The 20,949-nt window shown below is 37.6% G+C and overlaps 3 protein-coding genes across 6 annotated transcripts; 2 read left to right on the top strand and 1 right to left on the bottom strand.

Moving 5' to 3' along the window:
* The first annotated feature begins 287 nt into the window (after positions 1 to 287).
* On the top strand, positions 288 to 8,787 carry LOC101739502 (uncharacterized). 2 transcript variants are annotated; one of them, XM_004926323.5, is made up of 5 exons: positions 288 to 585; positions 1,456 to 2,141; positions 3,774 to 3,993; positions 6,392 to 6,584; positions 7,057 to 8,787. In XM_004926323.5, the coding sequence occupies exons 2-5, from the start codon at positions 1,473 to 1,475 to the stop codon at positions 7,196 to 7,198; spliced, it is 1,224 nt and encodes a 407-aa protein (XP_004926380.1). In that variant the 5' UTR covers positions 288 to 585; positions 1,456 to 1,472; the 3' UTR covers positions 7,199 to 8,787. The 2 variants fall into 2 exon arrangements, with proteins under 2 accessions (XP_004926380.1, XP_004926379.1); XM_004926322.4 differs by lacking the exon at positions 288 to 585 and adding an exon at positions 916 to 1,070.
* Positions 8,788 to 9,546: 759 nt separating this feature from the next.
* LOC101739822 (uncharacterized) lies at positions 9,547 to 13,248 on the bottom strand. Of its 2 annotated transcripts, XM_062671650.1 has the most exons (6): positions 12,975 to 13,248; positions 11,971 to 12,142; positions 11,259 to 11,479; positions 11,031 to 11,161; positions 10,815 to 10,921; positions 9,736 to 9,873 (listed from the first exon to the last, which is right to left on the bottom strand). In XM_062671650.1, exons 1-5 carry the CDS (start codon positions 13,110 to 13,112, stop codon positions 10,822 to 10,824), a joined length of 762 nt encoding a protein of 253 aa, XP_062527634.1. In that variant the 5' UTR covers positions 13,113 to 13,248; the 3' UTR covers positions 9,736 to 9,873; positions 10,815 to 10,821. The 2 variants fall into 2 exon arrangements, with proteins under 2 accessions (XP_004926382.1, XP_062527634.1); XM_004926325.3 differs by lacking the exon at positions 10,815 to 10,921 and having other exon boundaries at positions 9,547 to 9,873.
* Positions 13,249 to 14,498: 1,250 nt separating this feature from the next.
* Positions 14,499 to 19,024, top strand: LOC101739959 (uncharacterized). Of its 2 annotated transcripts, none has more exons than XM_004926326.3 (5): positions 14,499 to 14,801; positions 15,993 to 16,164; positions 16,820 to 17,040; positions 17,864 to 17,994; positions 18,799 to 19,024. In XM_004926326.3, exons 1-5 carry the CDS (start codon positions 14,658 to 14,660, stop codon positions 18,986 to 18,988), a joined length of 858 nt encoding a protein of 285 aa, XP_004926383.1. In that variant the 5' UTR covers positions 14,499 to 14,657; the 3' UTR covers positions 18,989 to 19,024. The 2 variants fall into 2 exon arrangements, with proteins under 2 accessions (XP_004926383.1, XP_021203809.1); XM_021348134.3 differs by having other exon boundaries at positions 17,864 to 17,998.
* Positions 19,025 to 20,949: the final 1,925 nt, after the last annotated feature.

The raw sequence follows: 20,949 nt of genomic DNA, 5'->3' as shown, positions 1-20,949 counted from the left end.
AATATAAACAAAGTAGATAATTATTCTCATACGATCGCTTTTTCGTACCTTCGATAGCGAACAATGTGCTAACTAAGCTAACTTAAAGAAGGGAAACCCTTCCGAAATCAAGATCTAGCACGGACCGATACGCTGTCAGTCTTAAACCTGCAACTGTTGATCAAAAGACACGCTCGTTACCGCTATTCCACAATAAAATCGTGTACAACAATATTAACATTGTGACAACGTCTTTGACGTCAAACACCAGTTGCTACGCAATTTTAATATAAACAATCACTTAGTTTACCTTGTGTTCGCTTGTAGGGATAAGTAATTTGTAATTTGTGCTTCCAAAATTATTAGATCTTTAAGTCTGAGGCCTGGAGGCTAATTGTTACCTTTTGTGAGACTAACTAACTTAAGATTAATGGGTAAGATAAGAGGTCGCAGTTCGTCGCAGTATTTGATAAATAGTCGGTAAGAACCCGCTTATCGATAAATACATAACTTCACGATCCACCGCAAAACGCCAAGTTACATTATTATTAGACTATTAGTGTAAATATCGTGTCAAGCAACGGACGTTTTTGCGCTGATTTCGTGGTGAGTAGAAATGAAATATGTAGTTATGGTAAAAATCTGTTTTTTTAGTCTTCTTATTAATAAAATAAATATTTTCAATATTTGCCGATAATGCAATAATATTTTTTTTCACAAAAATTCATTTCCCCAACTAAAAAGAGAAAAATATTCTTAATATCACGATGGCAAGTAATGAAAATAAAAAATAATATAAATACGGACGTCAAAGATAAATGTGGACATTGATATATTACAATTGTATTTTTGCTAAGGGCATCCCTATTTATTGCATGACAAACATAAACAAAAGTAGTTAAACATAATGCAAGATAATAAACTATAAAAGGGAACTTGGTAACACTGTTGTTACTGATCTCGTTTACAAACGGTACCTAAAGCTATGTTTATCTTTTAGCTGTGAGAAAATGTAAAATGTCATTTAATTCTTCATATAAATTTAATTATTCGGAAGTTCGATATTAGTTTGCTGTATTTAATTGTGAAAGGTCGGTATACTAAAATTTAAATATATTTTTAATTCACATTCTTCGAGGGTAGTTCGAAATTTAATCCATTCGTAATTCGCGAATCAAAGCGCCACAGTTATACGGTATTACGCAATTACCTTTGACCGCAATCAGTAAAAGTTTTACCTGTCTCACGGCCGTTTTCACTTAGTTCGAAAAATCACGAAAATCTGCGATTCGCACCACCCGCTATTCAACGCTTTCTACGCTTGGCCTGTGACCGGAGCGACGCAGTGGTGGCTGCACGCCCAAACTGAACGCTCGCTTGCACTAAAACAGTTCTAGTCGCGATTTTCGCAACGAATCCTGTGTGTCAACAGTGAAAGGTTCCTAAGTATATAACAAAAAAACAAAAATTTTGCAGCGCATTGACAGCGCAAGATGCGTTCGATAGTCTGGCTGCTGCTGGTGGCGATCGCGGTGGCTGAGGTCGTCGACGAACCGTGGTACGAAGAGGAAGATGTCGACGAGTCCTACGACGACGATGATGCGAGCTACCGGAAGAAAAGAGAAGTGTATGACCCCAACATAGATCACCATCGAGTCAAACGTTGCTGTGAATATGAAAAGTCAAGAAAACGACGCTCGCCAGCTGTCAGAGCACCAAGACAGGTTCATCACTACGAAGTACACGAGTTTACAGATGAAAGGTTGGGTCCGGCGTCACCTCCGTACGAGGAAATGCTGGCAGCAAGTGCTGATCATTATCAAAGGTACGCAGTGCCTCCTAAGTCCGCAAGATATTTGGACCATTCCGTTAACCACGTTTCTGGTGCCCATGTTCCGCTCAAAGCAGCCCAGATAAACTTATCTCCATCAGAATCAGTACAATTCGTTCCTATTGCTACTGATCCGATTACAGTTGTGAATGTAGACGGTCCAGCACCAATACATTCAGGACCTTTAACACAATCACCGAAAAAACTTGATGGTGGAGATCTTTATGGAGCCGCCGCAGGAAATCATCATAAGCATACTCACGGACATGGACATACGCAGGGTGGAGGTCATGCAAACCTTGGGAATCATCATGCAGAACATGGTGGTAAGGTATGTTTTCAAAACTAAACTTTTGAATATTGCTTTTGAGTTTTTGGGATCTAAAAGTTTTTTCCTTGTTTTTTTTTCCTTTTTCCTTAGTTTTTATCACTTTTGCTGATAGAGGAGGTTACGGTTAGGCCGAGGCCTACGGTTTTATAATATTTATATGGGTGGATGAGCTCACGGCCTATGTGATGTTAAATGGTTACCAGAGTACACAGACATCCCACCCCATCAAAAATACAAATGCCACCATCCACCATGGACACGAGTTCTTAAATTTTATGTGTAACGGCTGCTCTTTTTTTTTGCCCTAACCTTCAAACCGAAATGCATCATTGGTTCATAGCAGAAACAGAGTGGATGGTGGTGCCTACCCATGCGGGTTAACAATACTCCTTGCCAGCAGCAAAAACTTGGAATTCCTCGTTTGTTGCAGGACAATTTGTCTTGTCAAGGAATTATTATATAAGTTTTTAAAATACTCAATGTACTTAGTTTGGTTGTCAGCTGCTGGGCTTCCGCTTAGATAGGAAAAAATCTGATTTTATCTGATTATGTATCTGAAAAATTTAATTTAATTGCGTAACGTAAAACTAATTGTATATATTTTTTTTATAATATTTTTTTTTGTTTTTTTATACTGGTGGTAGGACCTCTTGTGAGTCCGCACGGGTAGGCAATATGGTCGAACGGTTTTCATGTTTGCAGATGGAGCAATGGTTAAAAAATAACGGGATTAACTCAAACCACCACCACCACCCTGCCTATTTCTGCCGTGAAGTAGTAATGCGTTTCGGTTTGAAGAGTGGGGTAACCGTTGTAACTATACTGAGACCTTAGAATTTATATCTCAAGGTGGGTGGCGCATTTGCGTTGTAGGTATCTATAGGCTTCAGTAACCACTTAACACCAGGTGGGCTGTGAGCTCGTCCTCCTAAGCAATAATATGAAATAACTATTTTTATTTTACGTTCTCTCGTATTTCACAATGGCATCGAACACGCGATGTAAGATTCCCAGGCCATTGTTTAATAACCAAACATTATTGAGCTAAACAATGTAAGTATAAGTAATATGTGTCATTGAAGTTTTTTCTGTCTGGTGACGTTACAGCCTAAATATTCAACTGTGGCAAAATAATTCGTTTATTAATAAATATTAACACTCTATGTGATCTACGCTTGTATATTTGAATACTTGAATGTTTTATGCTCACTAATGTTAATGGATTTGTATAATGGCACTGAAGGTGATCTTTCATGGATAATTCCTTAGGGATGAAATTTTCAAAAAGCTACTGTTGCAAATTCAGCCGTCTAAGTCCAGTTGTTTGTTCTGATCATACAAAATAACGTTTTGAAAAACCCAGGGCGCTGACAAATCAATTGGGGCTTGTTGCTTTATACAAAATGGTGATTTCCGTACCATACAATAACACCAAAGCATACATTGCCGTGGTACTTTGAAAACCAAACAGTAGTGAAGATCTTTAAAAGAGTTATTTGCAGTAGGACTATGTATAGCATTGATGTACTGGCAGACAGTAGCCTCGGCAATATAGACTGATAGTTACTATAATAATTATTTCGGATCCTCGTCCTTCGATGGTAAAAAATTAAACACATTTAAAATTTTCAGACAACCAAGGGCTTTAGTACGGACCACTTCGTCGACAAAGGCGGCAAAGGATACAAAACAGATGAACATCACAGGAAAGAGTACGAGGACGCCGGTGGAAACAAGAAAAAGCATCACGATCACGCCGGACACCAGGGCAGTCATGAGGAAGAAGCGCATGGCTCTAGGGGATCACACTTCGGTGAAAAGAAGGGACACAAGAAAGGACATAAGACCAAGGGTAAATATTTGATAGAGGATTATCAGTTGCTGGGACCCATTGCCTCATTAATACCGCAGAATGTCTTGAGAGTCCGATCACCGTTCTCGACGAACTCGTCATATACAACAAATGGTTCGATGTGCAACCTAGCCCATAGACACAGCCCACTGAGTTTCTCGCCGGATCTTCTCAGTGGGTCACGATTTCGATCCGGTAATCGATTCAGCGACGCTAGTGCTCTTGCTAGCAAATTCTCTCAGGTTGAGCCCGTGAGCTCACCTACACGTCAGGGTGTTAGTGGAATAGTCCCATAGGCTACGTGGGATTAGACAGCGAAAGAAACCTCCAAATTAAAGTCGATTTATCGGCTATTCCATAACTCAAATTCGATAATTGCTTTGCGTCAGAAGTGAACGAGGTGATGGTACGTACTGTTATGTATTTCACAATACGCATAATATTTAGTCTAGTACTACATAATATTAAAGCTATAACAAACATATCTAAAACAGCTATATAATTTGACTTAGAACACGAAAAATTACAAACCACAAAAGCAAAATTACATAGAGTAAACTGACTAGGATGCTTACAAACTAGTTAATACTTATTTAGGATACTATAAAGCAACGAATCTAATAAATGGCTTCATTATAAATTTATTTTAAAATGAACAATCATGAACAAAAAATATTAGTATAGGCATGAGATAAATGATATTCACGTTACGTACATACAACTAAAGCAACTTCCAAAAACATAATGACTAGAGCTTTTATCCATAAACAAAGCAATTTTAAATAACAATAAGACAGTGTTATGTATAAAATGAAACTCATTATGGACATTACAATAATACTTGCGGCCAGTGAAAGTTGATTGTTTCTTTTTACGCAAATAAATTCTACTTGCCAGTAAAACATTGACCTCAAACGTAATAGAAACTACTGATTTGATACAGCAATGCTTGTTTAACTATTAAATTGATTTTGTTAAATCTCTCGCCCTGAGATATTTTACGAGCTTTATGTCTTAGTATTGAGATTTGGAGTAGGAATTAGTACGTAAGCAAGAAGAGCAGATGAAGCGCTTTCGAAAGCTTCAGACACTAAAATTTAGCCAACTGTAGTCCTAGAACTATGCCACGTTTTATATAAGGTTTTTTTTTCCAAATTATAGTATACCAATGTAATGTAAACTAGAAGAGGTCTATGTCCAACAGTAGCATCGTGATGGTAATGTACAAATGAACATTTATTAACGAACATTGACATTCACTGGTGGTAGGACTTCTTGTGAGTCCGCGCGGGTAGGTTCCATCACCCTGCCTATTTCTGCAGTAATGCGTTTCGGTTTAAAGGGTGGGGCAGCCGTTGTAACTATATTTGAGACCTTAGAACTTATATTTCAAGGTGGGTGGCGCATTTAGGCTGTAGATGTTTATGGGCTCCAGTAACCACTTAACATCAGGTAGGCTGTGAGCTCGTCCAACCATCTAAGCAATAAAAAAAAAGTTTTCAAATAGAACTCAAATGATTTAATATCCATGATAAGTTTATAAAGGTAATATGATACATTTATTTACTTAAATTTAATTACTTTCTGTAGACTTTGGTTTCCCGTCTCCTAAAATAATAATAGAAATGGACAGCATCCCAACTTTTTCTAAAAGCAAAACAAAAGAACTTGGTAGTAGTTACAAATATTACACGTCAAATTACGTTTAAGAAATCATTTAAACTGCTGTTATTGGAATCGATTCTGGTCATTCGTGTCATTTATATGTAATAAATTGTCATTTATGTAATAAAAACCTCGACTATTTTAGCAATAATATCGTTCTATTCGATGTCTATTACAATTATTAAATAAATATAAACGAGTCTTTCTCAACGTGCTTACAAATAGTATCTTACATAAGTTGCCATGTTGTATTGGTTTGGAAGTAGCTGATATTACGAAAATAATGGGCTATTATAGACAAGCCAGATAATCAAAATTAATTAAAATAGTTGATAGTTCTAGCATGAATGAAGCACATCTTTGTCCATAATAACCAAACGTTCCTATTCCTGATTTCTAACCCAGTATTGTGTGATTTCTACCCAGTAACAAACAAATATACTTTGAAATGTATGTACCATCACTTGTGTATTTTTCAAGTATTTTTATTTTTCAAATTGATCTTGAATTATTTGTGGAAGTCCATAGAAGGTTTAAAAGGTGAAAAAATATGAAAATGCTGGGAATTATATAAAAACAAACAATTTTGTTTTTCCTGTGATGTGTCCCCCGTCTTCTTGTTTTTTTTTTTTAAGTTTATTTAATACAAAAGCTTAGGTATTTTTCTATCGATTGAGGCACTACGAAGTCTGCCGGGTCAGCTAGTATGAAATAAAAATGATTGTGTCCGCAGGCTACCATAACAAATACCATAAAGATGAGTTCCACAAAGAGCACAAGTTCTACGATGACTTCCACAAGAGCGGGGAACATCACAGATACGGCAAGTTCCACGCGAAGCACGCCAGCAACGAGAGCGGCAAGAAGAAAGCTCACAGGGTCGATGCTGGACACGATTACGTCGAGCGAGGGAAGAAAGGATACAGGTATACCTTCATAATAACAGGATTTTTTGAGAGGAAGATGAGGTTGCACCCATAAGCATTGTATCAAAATACTGTAACTTAAATTTCCATGTATAATTCAAAATCTTTACACTGGAGGGTTTTTTTTTAATAGTAATATCTCGAGCGCCCGTCATTGCTTAAGCTAAATAGTCGTTGTTGGAAACATTTGCTATTGTAAAAAAAGGAAAACCACACGAGATTAAATACAAAAATATCAAATTTTGATCTTTATCGAATCGATTCGATCGGCAATCGATTACAGGAAATACATAACAAAATCTAACTAAATTACATACTAGACTAGTACACTACTATACTACAAACCTGTGATACTAATTTTCCGTAAACTGAATTCAAAGTAAAAATAATGGAGCAAGGTTAATTGTTACCTTGCCATGTGCTTTAAAATTACCAAAACATGTGATCACTGATTTTCAACTTGTGTTTGCAGCAACAAGGGTCACACGGATGCTGACCACAAAGGTTACGATGGTAAACGAGGCCATGAAGAACACCATGCTCACCATTCCGACCACGGCAAGAAGGGTGGCAAGGAAGGCGGCTCCCATTGGGGCTATGCCAAGAAGCACTAATTGCAAAACTTGTACAAGTAATACTATTACTGGATACTATTTAGCCTATTTAAGTTATGTATGTTATGAATCAAATAGAGACTGTAAGAGATTTTACTGGTGTAAAACGGAAGCCAATCGAAAATGCATGATTTACATTATTTTTGAAAACTTTGAAGCGGTCCCGTTTTAGTAGTAAAATTTGGATGATCATGATTGGGTTTTGGGGTTTATTTAGATGGGCAAGATAAAATGTCAATTATTCTGGATGCTAATGAACTTTATAGTATGGTAATAATATCAAGTAAAATTTTAACTTCCATTACAATTGATATTATAAATTGATAAAATTGATAAAAATAGTCCTGATTCGTTTATAAAACTAATTATCGGAATATTACTTCAATTCGATAAATAGTTCTGGGATGATCTGTTTCTATCTTAAAGTTTACTGAGTCTTTTGTATCTTTTATTGTGCCAATGTTTGACCGTAACCTATCTTCTTCCAGTAACCCCGTTTAATGGTTTTCCACAATCCCTTGACAAATCAGTCTTACCTATTTACCTTTTATTAAATCGTGATTTTTTTTAATCTCATTTTTGTGACCAACTTTACATTATGCTTGACTGTTTCTGTCTCCGTACTCATATTGTTACTTACACCCATAAAATGAGTTATTATGAAACATAATGAATGTTTAGCAAACCTTAATTACGCCAATCCTTAAAATAAAACAGGTCATTCAGGATTCATCGAAAAACACTTCAGTGGAATGTTGTGTACATGATCGCGTCATATTGAAAGCATGTTTATTACAAAAACTTCAGTTTATCCTTATAACGACTGTTAATAGAACTTAATTTTATTATTTAAAAAAGTGTTAGCAAGGTTTGGTCTGTGGTGTTATCCATTAGATTCATCATTTTTTATGTTCAGTTTTAAAATGTGACCTGATTTAGGTTTCAAATCATGTACGTAACGAAAATTGATTGGTTTGAAATTGATTTCACAAGTGCTCACGGTTGATAAAATGTTGGCAATGTATCTACATGACATTACCAAAATAATTTCTGTTTAAAAATATTTTCGAGTAAAAAGGGAAGCCGCTTTATCCCTTGGAGCTCATGAAAAGCCCATTGCGTCTTTGACTATACGTTGATTCTTTAATTATCAGATAAGTTATTCACCAAATATGTTAACTCTAAATATGTTACTTAATTATGTTAACTCAATTTTTTGCATAATTGTATTCACGCGACTGCAATATATTTCTTATTTTAATATCATTTTAAAATCTTCATATGATAATCGAAAAACTAGCTCTTAAAACGATCTACCAAACTTTGAACATAATTGATTAGCTTGAAATGTAATTTGACCTTCTATCCGCAGAGATAGATAGTGTTTTATTTGTATCAATGTTGTAAAAATTAATCCCGGCACAGCGCTGCTTATGTTTTTCAAGTCGAGCAAATTCTCGGCAACTTAAAAGAAAATATTTAGATGGTGCTACGTTTACTAACTGCGTATTTTATAGTAATTAACGTTAATATTTATTGTTAATTAATTTAATTTGATATTTTTTTCTTAATAAAAATAAAATTTTGTATGATCCTGTTTTATTTTTAGATCCAATTTTAGATATTTTTTAATTGATTATATGGGTGGACGAGTTCATCATTCAACAACTGCCCCATCCTTCAAATCGAAAGGCAAAACTGCTTCAGAAATACTTGTTGACAGGGTGATGATACCTACCCGTGCGGACTCACAAGACGTCATATCACCAGTAATTACGCAAATTACAACTTCGCGGATTTGATTTTTATTACTCGATGTTATTCCTTCTCCGCGGAAGTCAATCGTAAATATTTGTCCAGTACGTATTTTATTAGAAAATTTTGTACCCGCCTGTGAGATTCGAACACGGCTGCATTGCTAGATACGAATGCACCGGGCGTCTTATCCTTTAAGACACGACGACTTTCTACAGATTTGTACATGTATTTTAAATGTTCCGATAGAAAAACCTGCAGCGTAAGACAAGTTCTTTTATTTGTCAGAAAAAGCGGGTAGAAATGGCCGGCAAGGCTTGTTTTATTGGCATATTATTATGTTATATTGGACAGGGAGCGTGCTTATACATGGCTGGGCAGCAGGGCATGGTAGCGACGTCACATCCGTTACACATTATAATAAATAATACGTTATTCTGCACATTTCTGCCGCAAAGCACTACGCTCTAAAGGATGTGACTGTTAATCTAGCTATATTTAGCAGCAATAAGCGTAAATATAAATATATTAATATTCAATCGCACTATTATTATCGCACTCACGACGTTTTAAATATAATAAAAACACACATATTGAACCATAAAACTTGTTTAATCACACATAATTTAGTTGATAATCGTATCATCGAAACAAAGCTGTAATTTGTCAAAACCGGAAGATGATAAAAAGCATGGCCGCTGTTGGAAGCACACCAATACAGATTCTGAGGCTGTCGGGCTTAATATGGAGGCTTGCACGGAACCTCACCACCCTTTTTAGGATCAAAATGTTTCACATAAATAGCGACCGTGTGGTGCGGTCTTCGGGGGAAGAACACGCGCTGACCTGCGTCGTTCACGTAGTCGGCATAATTCATAGACCATTCCCGTCGCATACCGACTCTTTCGCATATTTTGGATCTGAAACAGGTCAAAAATCTATTCAAGCTTTCTCCGTCCCGAGGAATTCGGTTTAAAGGAATAGTATATGTATGAACGGAACCGGATTTTGGTTAAATTTGGCTAATGTACATTTGAATTAAATATAATACAACATTAGGCTACAGCGAGCTACATTAAAAAATCGTGTCATCTTCAAGTTTCTATAGTAAATGAGATCTGAAAATCCTAAACCGAATGAATACATTACTACTAAAAAATTTATTATTATTATTATTAATAATAATGTTACAGACCCCCACCACTATCTATCTACCTATCATTACCTTTATCTTCTTTAGATTTAAGATACCTCATACCGCCATGAACTAAAAATGGATAAATAACAACGAACTATCAAAAGCTACTAATACATCTGTGCTGATCTACGATGATCCGAGTTTTTTTTTATTGCTTATATGGGTGGACGAACTCACAGCCCACCTGGTGTTAAGTTGTTACCGGATCCCATAGACATCTACAATGTAAATGCGCCACCCACCTTAAAATATAAGTTCTAAGGTCTCAAGTATAGTTACAACGGCTGCTCCACCCTTCAAACCGAAACGCATTACTGCTTCACGGTAGAAATAGGCAGGGCGGTGGTACCTACCCGTGCGGACTCACAAGAAGTCCTACCACCAGTAAAGAGTAAAACAATTTCAATGTAAGAATTTTAACATACTGACAGTCATAGGAAATTAGTACTGATTACATCATCAATCATCATTATCCTGCCCTTCTCCCAGTCACCTGGGGTCGGCGCAACATGTTTTCTCCTTCCATACTCTTCTATCATATACCATCTCTTCGCTCACTCCCCTCTTACCCATATCTACTTTCACGCAATCCATCCATTTCCTCTTAGGTCTACCTCTTCCTCTATATCCTTCCACATTAATAATTAACATTCTCTTACCAACCTTATTTTCATTTCGTCCCATCACATGTCCATACCATCCCAAACGCGCACTTCTCAGCTTCTCTGTCACAGGTGCCACTTTCAGACTTCCTCCAGTAGAAATTAGTACTGAGTACAGTAAGATACAAAACGTTTAATTTACTATCGAACCATAAGACTATGTACGAGTATAGTCAATTTCGATAATTATGAAATGCAAGAAAACGAAAACCCTTACGTGTACTGACTGACCGCCACAGTTTGTACCAATGGATGACGCAGCTCATTCGCGTGAGCCAGCGCCGTGCGAAGTAGAAGCGTGGCCAGTCCCTGACCTGTCACTTCTGCTGCGGTCGTCAGTACTTCGACCTGAGTTGATTAGAAAGTTCAATATAAGGCAGTCGTCATTATAACGGCATTATTAAGCTAGCTGCACCAAAAATTTGGTCGACCTTCGACCACTTACATCGTAGATGTAATCAACGTTGTACTTAGCAAATAAGTTCGGACTCTTCAAACAGTGAGCACAGAAATACATGCGGTGCCTCTCTGGTTTTGAGTCGGTATTGTGAGCCCATTCTTCCAATTCCTTGATTTTCCAAGGTCTGACCGTATTAGCTACGCAAACTCCTGCCAATTTCCGCTCGCCTGTCCGTTGGATCCGCTCAAAGGCCAAGAACCGATCTCCTGTAAAAAATTAAAGGGACTTCTTGTTAACAGCTTAATAATATTTTAGTGCCATATTTCATATAACTTATAGAAGCGTCTACTCCAAACAAAATAGAAAAAAAAAGGGCTAAAGATCGAAACATAAAGCGGTTGTTTAACCAAGTTACTCAGATCTTAGAAATGTCGCTCAACGAAGCTGTCTCAAAAATATAATATACGAATAGGTGAAGAGAGACAGTGATAAGACGACAGAAGAGTCCCAACCCTCATAAATAGAGAACAACTAAAATGAATAAGGTATAAACAAAAGTTGCAAATTAATTACTACTGGTGCAGGGTATCTGTAAAGCGCAATGTCATGCATTCGGGCTTGAAGAATAGGATCTCAGTACAAATCATCTCAAGCCCTTCATAACGTTGCATTGCCAATAGGCTCCAGCAACCGCTGAATCACAAATGGACCATGAGTCCATTTACCTATTTACATTATAAAAAATCACTCAACTTACCTGAATTAGAGTACTTTTCAGTCAGAACTTCAAGGTAAGGGCATTCCAAAGACATCCACAGACCAACGACACTGGGCTCCCGAGGCCAGAAATGAGTGTAGAGGAACGATCGTATTAATTTCGCGTGACATTGGTTGCCGAACTCAATGGATACATTCCGCAGGTCGAAACACTATAAAAACGTGATTAGAATTAGTTCGTAACTCATGTTTTGATTGTCTACTCGTTTGTGTGTTTGTAATCACAAAAAATGTGTTATGGTGGTTAAAAGTTCCCAGTCTGGACTTTATTGGAATAGCCCCTTAAGCTAGAAATGGTTAGGCAGGGGAAAAAACTCACTCATGCAACTACTCAAGGCGCTTTCTGATTGCTATTCCAAAAGAGCTTAGCACTTCTCAGCTTCTTTAGTCTTAATTTGAAGATATACTAGTATTTGATGTTGATTTCTGAGGTAGTGTAAAATGTCTTGGGTTATTTCGATAATGAACTAATCACAATGAACATAATTGCTTTAAAATGTTTTAAATCTTAAAGTATTAATGTATATAAAAAAGATTAAAGGTGTTTAAATGTGTTTAGCAGCTTATAATATAAAATGTATACTAATATATAAATCTACACTAGTTTTTACGGATGTTCCGTTATAACTACTGAACCATGCATCCGATTGACTTAAAACTTGGTATACATGTAGAAAATACACGTATTTAATGGATAGGCTATTTATATGCGTGTTGGACTCCCTACACCAGTTGCGGGGGCGTTAATGATGAGAATCTTTGTAGGGGGGGAGAAATAATAAATAATGTTAATCTTAAAAGGCCAGCGAAGCGGACGGGTACATCTAGTAACTAATAATAACAATCTTTTTCGCTTTTCCATTGCTCGCTACACTATTTTTTTTACTTAGCGTAATGCAGTCACGTTGATCTAGGTAATCTAAAATGGTGGTCTTTTCTGCCGTCTATGCCAATAACAAGTGTTAAGAAAATGTGAAATTTTACCGGTTTCTTGTCAGTTGGGTAAAGGCAGACGTCACAAGGTGATCGTTTTCGTAAACTCTTAGCTGTGGTGCTGATACTCAATCTATCAACAAAAAAAGGTAAACGTAATCCACTTCTTAAAATTTGGAGAGCGTGCATTGTGCAATATATTTATATTTTTTTAATTTATAAAAAAAATCATGTTTGGAATTTGAGTTACATATTCATACTAATAGATATGTACATAATTACTCAAATTGACAATAAGATTTGATCAAAGAGAAAATAAAGAAGAATAGCATAGAGTAGAAGGTGAAAATTTAAGTTATAGAATATTAAAAAAATGGTTGATTGTTAGTTATAACCACACTTCACAGTGTCTATAGCTAAACATGTGATAACACCCATTTGCTAAATACGATTATAAAAACAATCCTCCAACTTTCAACTCAATCGGTTAAAAAGTTGAAACAGAAGAGAGATACGAAGAGAGAGAGAGAGAGAGAGAGATAGAAGATACGTCGTGGTGAAGATACGAAGTGACGTCGCGTCGTCGTGGAATAAAGGACAAGACGTCCGGTGCAATCGTGTCGAGCGATGCACCGGTGTTCGAATCCCGAAGGCTGGTACCAATGTTTCCAAGAAAATACGTACTTAACAAATTATGTTCACGATTGACCTCCACGGTGAAGGAATCGTGTAATAAAAATCAAACCCGCAAAATTTTTATTTGCGTAATTACTGGTAGTAGGACGGCTTGTGAATCCGCACGGGTAGGTATCATCACCGCCCTGCTTATTTCTATCGCAAAGCAGTAATGCGTTTCGGTTTAAAGGGCAGGGCAGTCGTTGTACTATTAAAACGGAGACCTTAGAACTCAAGATTTCAAGGTGGGTGGTGGCATTTACGTTGTAGATGTCTATGGGCTCCGGTTACCATTTAACACCAGGTAGGCCGTGAGCTCGTCCATCCATCTAAGCTACAAAAAAAAGACACATAACCCACTTTTTCCATCTTCTGTTACTTGGTGTCGACCATGTCATCTTCCATAGCGATCACAGCCTTCTTCAAAGCGTAATTCCCGATCCTGCGGACAGAATGGAAAGCAGTCGACGTCGCCAAAAACACGTCATTTTGGATCCTATCGATCCACTAACGGTGCTTTTAGGTACCTCAAGCACTGGTCATCGTTCTCGTCGAACCCGTCGCTTGCGATGAAGGGCTCGGCGGGTAAATTAACCCACAGACACAGCCCACTGAGTTTCTCGCTGGGTCTTCTCAGTGGGTCGCGTTTCCGATCCGGTGGTAGATTCTGCGAAGCACGGCTCTTGCTAGGGTTCGTGTTAGCAACGCCGTCAGGTTTGAGCCCCGTGAGCTCACCTACTAATTAAAGTTACGCTGAAATAGCCTCTCAAGGCTATCAGCTTAGGTAGAAAAAATAACAAAGCGTATTCGTACTTACCAGAAACGATATATTTATGTATTTAATTTTAACTGATATACCGACTATTTATTCATTATAGGAAGTTCAAATTCCGAAATGCCAATATTGACAAATTTCAAAACATTTAATCCGATAAATAAAACTGCAACATGTTACTTTAGGACAAATTATTATTTTTCATATAAAACCACTACAAAAAAAAATACAAAATGAAGCTCAAATGAATATATATTAAAATATTCATCCTCAACCGCCACACCATGTCGTCACTGCCAGGATTTTTCAAGGTCATATCAGGTAGAAATCTCGTCAGAAGAGTACAAGGAGCCTTCAGCGGCTTCGGTGGTCATGTCAGGAGTTATTCAGATACAACCAAAAGTGATTCTAATTCTAAACAGGTTATGGTTAGTTTCATTTATAAATTAACTTTCAAAGCCTCATCATATCAATATACCACATGGTCATGACATTTTGTCTTTAAATACTTTTTAAGAATAGATTGGAGATAAATAGTCATTATGGCAATCAATTTCACATCAGAACAGAGAAAAACTAATTGTCATAGACATTATTAATACTATGGTGTACATTGTTTCATAATTCATCTTTTCGTACTAATTGTGTAGTATGGAACGGCGACACGGTTGGGATACCTCTAATAGCTTTAGGTTGCATTTTTATCATCACCATCGGAATATGACCACGGTCTTATAAGCCCCCTATAAGTTTAAACGCAACGACCTACTGTGCTGAGGATCCAGCTTCACGGAACTATCAGGTTCTTCGTCTACTCAACAAATCTCACGCGATCGTCACCCAAAAATAATCAGTGGCAGTGGTTGTGTTCTACGATCTATGTGCTACTTCAGTAATTTTCCTGGCTGCATCATTAACATTGGTTACCTGCGAACCTCCTTATTTTAGTATCCTTATATTCAAAAAATTGTTTACCTTAATTTACTAGCATGATGTCGGATGCGTTTACTAGTAATTTGCTAGCAGATGTAGATAAATTAGAACCCGTATCGTTGTCACCAATCATGCTATTATCCCTAAACAAGAAACGTGCATTCTAGTGAGTACTTTTTGATAGCACCCGAGCCCACGCGCTATTTGGTGGTAATTGGTGACTGGGCCATCCAAAATTGTACACTCTACTTACATCAGAACTACCTAGCTTTGTAATAAGGCGAGACCCTTGGGACTGCAACCGCAATATACGCAGGAAGATAGTAATCATCCACACAGACTTACAATACATCATACGACCAGTAATGGATGGAAGCTATTGGCATGTTATATTTATTGCTTAGATGAATGGATGAGCTCACTGCCCAACGGTGTTAAGTGATTACTGGAGCCCATCGACATTTACAACGTAAGAGCGCTACTCACCTTGAGATATAAGTTCTAAGGTCTCATGGTAGTTACAACGGCTGCCCCACCCTTCAAACCGAAACACATTACTGTAGAAATAGGCGGAGTAGTGTTACGTACCCGTGCGAACCCACAAGAATTGCTACCACCAGTAATATAGACATAGTATATTATAGGCTTAGAAGTCATGTTTCATCTGTTTTTTGCATTTCTTTAAGGTACAAGGTGAAAATGAAGAACCGGTGAGGGTGCGTCGCGCTCGCCCGTCGGACGTGCCTCGGGTAATTCGATTTGTCCGTGAACATGTCCGACAAACCTGGCCAGAGGTATCAGCTCCTCCAGGATCAAATCTGGTTTTGTGCGATTTCTTGGCTAGGGCGTTGGCTCAAGGTTAGCATGTGAATGTGCCATTTCATTGTAATAGATTGCTTACAAAGAGCCCTTTTCGATCAACTCTTATAACAAGAAGCGACGCGCGGTTTTCCTCACGTCAAATTTGTTAATTGAAGTGTGTATTTCACGTAAACTAAGAAAAATAGTCAATGACACCGGGGTCAACAACCTTGTATCTTGCGGGACGCCTGCTCTGACTTTTAACATGACCTTTGACTGACTCGGTGGTGCAGTGGCTAGCGCTCCTGATTGTTGTGCCGAGGGTCGTGGGTTCGATACCCACATCGTGAAATCGTGTGATAAACAGGATTTTTTTCTCTTTGTCTAAGTGATTAATTTTATAGGTATATGTACATAAACGCATTTATGTATGTCAGTCTCTAGCACACATAAGACAAGGAATCCTAATTTGGGACCGGATGATCGTGCGTGATTTGTTGCCAGTAATTATCTAATTATTATTTAACATTATTTTATGAATTGTGATCTAATCATGATTGTGATAATTTAGCCTTCTGGAAACGCATTCACGTTAATTATAACAAATATATGTTTAATTTTGTAAATTTCCGTCGCTTCCGTTGCTTTGTGAACTTTATAAAAAGGATCCAATGGTGAATGGAAATCGAATATCACTCTTGTCAATTGACAGGCCATTCAATGTTAGCCGAAAAGCAAGAAATCAGGAGGGGCTGGTCACAAATCCGAGGTCTCGCTTTGGGTATATCAGTTTGTCCGTGGGACGCGACGATGCTGGAGAAGTGGGCTCGCTGCGTGAGCTGCACCAAATCGAGGAGGATGATATATCTGACGGCGCATTGCTTGAGGGCCCCGGCCTTGTATGAGAAATATAAAGTTCAGAACATATTACAGGTCAGTATTTTGTGGTTGTGCAAATATCCTACGTTACTTAGATTAAATAGATGACCATATAATGTCGAACAAAATGTATAACAGTATTTAACTTAAGATGATTAGTTAGACTAACTGATACTGACAACGAATTAACAAAAAAATGAACGAATTTGATTAAAAAGTTCTATAATATTATTGATTTTAAATACTGCTTTTTATTTATTATTAAAACATGGACAGGCTGAGGCAGGTACCTATGAGGTTTTACACATCAGAATCTGAACGCCGTCTTTCAGACATATATAGTATAACAGCTTTTCCAACCTTCAAACTGGAATGCAGCATGCTACCTGTCGAAGCGTGTTCACAAGACGCTCTACCATCAGTAAATGCAAATTATAGCTTTTGGGGCCTTTATTCTTATAACACGATGCTATTCTTTTGTCGTGGAAGTAAATTGTGAACATGAGTTAAGGACGTATTTTTAATAGGATACCGGGATTTGAGCAACGGCACGGTCGCGTCGCTCGATACGATTAAGTACTGGTCGTCTTATCCTTAAGATCATGAGGCCTTCATCATTCGACCAATTATTCATTTGCGAAGCAGCTGCTGCTGCCCTCGAGTTGTTAGGTCTCCTTTGGAGGCGCTCAGGCAGCTGTTAGCAAATCCCACCCCTCAGGCAGAGCCTTTGCTCGCTCACCTCGCTCCACCACCACCGTCACCATCACCACCATACTGCCCTGGTGAAGCTGGAGAGGCCTACGGGCCACCAGTAGTTCCTCATTAAAACAAAAAAAAAACATTTGACCAATCATATGCTCCATTGAAATAATCACAGGTGTATCTCATCGTTCCCAAGAACAGTCTGAAGAGTGCAGACATTGTTCAAGTACTGGCCAAGAGCGCGATACAAAGAGGCCGAGACGTCGGCTTTCCTCTACTGCGTTTTGATGTCAACGACGTTAGCATGTTGGTATTGGTCCTTTGTTTGGTAACATCTGTTAAATTATTAGAATAGGTAAGCCTGGATATAACAAACGGCACAATGGTGGTTTATCGCGAAGAGATTTTATTTAAATAATTTTAGGGTACGTCTGGGGTATGTTTAGGGTATGTCTGATGAACAGAACTATTTCAATAATTCAAAATGTGCGAAGACCATCTAGTTTATGTGGTAAGGGACTAAGTATTGAAGTTTACAGACACCACAAGACGGCTCTCCAGAGCCATCTGATTACCTTTTATCGCATATATGGGTGAACAAGCTCAGAGGCTAACCTAGTTTTAAGCGATTACTAAAATAACCGAAACGAGAAGCAGTCCAAGTTTTAAACCCTTCAAACCCAAAACGCATAACTGCTTCGCGGCAGGGTGGAGATCGTTATGAAATGGTTTATAATTGGAGTTTGAGATCATAGGGCGCGTGATTGGTTCGTGACAGATACGTATTTGGCCATTAACTTATGAGACCTCAGAACACGCCCTGACCCCAGTGTTCAAGCTAGAAAGTATTGTAAAGAAAGTCGGGTAGTCAAATATCATGCAAATACTTCTGCAATGAATGATGGAGAAGTATGTAGAATAATAGTAGCTCCAGAAAGCAACACCGCCATTCATTGTCGACCGAGTAGCATCCGTACACATTATCATAAAATAATATTATTATAATGTCGTTTGGCTTCACTTGAAGTAAAACTTATTGAATCATTTTAACTGGATCTGTAAAGGGCAATCAGTGTAAAAACTAGTTTTTTGGACTTAATCTACTTTCAGAGCAAAAACGCTAGAAGAACTCCAGCTCAAGAAAGAATGGCAGTTTTCATACGATGCTAATGTTTTGAAAGAGAATCCGCAATCTTCAGCAATCATTGACAATAATCCTAAAGATGCAGAAGCTAGCCTTGAAGGGAATTTCGTGGCTGTTTATACAGCTTCAACAGAAGCCGCTAAAAAAATGAATTAAATTTGTGTGGCGGTTGCAGAATAAAATTACATAAAATTAAGTCTTTTATTCCAATTGTTCGTTTGTATAAACACGCCTTTATCCCGGTGGTATCTGTGCATCTCGGTCAAGGATTTGCAAAGTTCGAGGGTGGAAAATTTTGATTTTTGTTTTTCTGACAACGATATTTTATTTTTGTACTAGTAAAATGTCTGTCTGATCTCAAGCGCAGCAATGTTGTTCAGCACAAAAAGGCGAGAACCGTGCGGACCACGGACCTGCAACTTGCATACCACTAGCCCAATGAAAATGTTCAAACCTCCGTTGACATTTTTGAAATTCTTCTAGATCACGAATAAATCGGTGATCTAAAATATTGCCAAATATTCTTTGTTTTGTCATAAGTCAAGGGCGTTGTCTATTGAATATAAAATCTGAAATATAAATAGCACGATCGAAGTTATTTCACGAACGACAAATTTCGCAATAATCAACATTGATAGTCTTGTAAACCGCTAGCCTTTATTCGTGGTTTTACTCGCATTACTGTAGGATAAATCTATCACTCAGGCATAGTTCTTTTAACAACTAGAAAGATATCTTGTGTCCTTTTTGGTGTCTCTGGCATCGTGTAAGCTAAATTATATGATGGCCAGTTGTGTAGTACGTGAAAGCCTAACCAATGAAGAGGCTTTGCCTCCCCTCCACGGAGCGCATTAACACACTCCTCACATGTCCTTCTTCAAGTGAGGCTTGTGCCGTATGCTAGTCTGCCTACAAGGAAATTAAAAAAAACTTAAAAAAGAAAATAAACTTACGTTCGCATTTAATATATAATATTATTATTTAGTAGGCATTTAGTCGATTTATTATTTAGTCGCAATTCATTTTGAAATTACATTCGCTATGCTCTATACTATCCTATACGGAATATTAGAATTACATAAAATGTATTCAATTAATCAGATAAACGTAGTTAAATTTAATGATTCTCCCAAGAGTAGGTACCTAACCTGATTTGTTGTCCCCAACAAAATTAGTTATGCTGGTCGCTAATCAATGTTGACAAATCTATGACACAACCACTCGAAGGTTGATAAGGCTGACAGAAAGCGCACTTTACTATTGTAAAGTTATTTGTGAGAAATCATTAAAGACGTGACCTAACTGGCCGCGACGTAGTTACAGGGGAACATTCCGATTTAATTTCATGTACAATGAAATTAGTATGAAATTTCAATTGATTAATTTTGAGGAAACGATTGCATCATATTTTACAATCATCACGTCAAAACACTTTGAATTTCATTATTTCTGTCACCACTGTATACTTTACTAATTCTGACGACGGCTTGTACTTAGTCCAACCGTCAGCTGCGTGCGTCTTGATCAAGATGTTGCAGTTACTAGGTAGTTTAGCAATATGCCTACGTAACTATTTATTTCAAAACGTTAATGTCACACATGACAGTTACAGGGCTGCTGTACCGTCTATATCAATACATTTATGTAAAAAAAGGATTACATCAATTGGTTTAGAAAAACAAATTTTGTTTTTTGAATGAAAGTGTACAATCACAATATACACATTACAGAATTTACTATTCGACACGCGGGTTCCTATTATTTCTCCGCCTATTTCTGCCGTGAAGCAGCAATGCGTTTCGGTTTCAAGGGCGGAGCAGCCGTAGTTATGAATGGTCATGGCCTAACGGATAAGACATCTGGTGCATACATATCTAGCGATGCACCGGTGTTGCAATCCCGCAGGCGGGTACTAAATTTTCTAATGAAATACGTACTTATCTTCACGATTGATTTCCACGGTGAAGGAATAGCATCGTGTAATAAAAATCAAACCCGCAAATAATTTGCGTAAACTCGTATACGGCCGTAGCCTACTGCCATTACAAAGTTAATGAAGCTTTTCAAGTTGAACTACTACTGCTACCCCCTCTTTATTTGTAGTACTTATAACTATC

This window comes from Bombyx mori, chromosome 13 (assembly GCF_030269925.1).
Source record: "Bombyx mori chromosome 13, ASM3026992v2".
Lineage (NCBI taxonomy): Eukaryota > Metazoa > Arthropoda > Insecta > Lepidoptera > Bombycidae > Bombyx > Bombyx mori.
The sequence above is the reverse complement of the archived record's forward strand: the minus strand, read 5'-3'. Positions and strand labels throughout refer to the sequence as shown.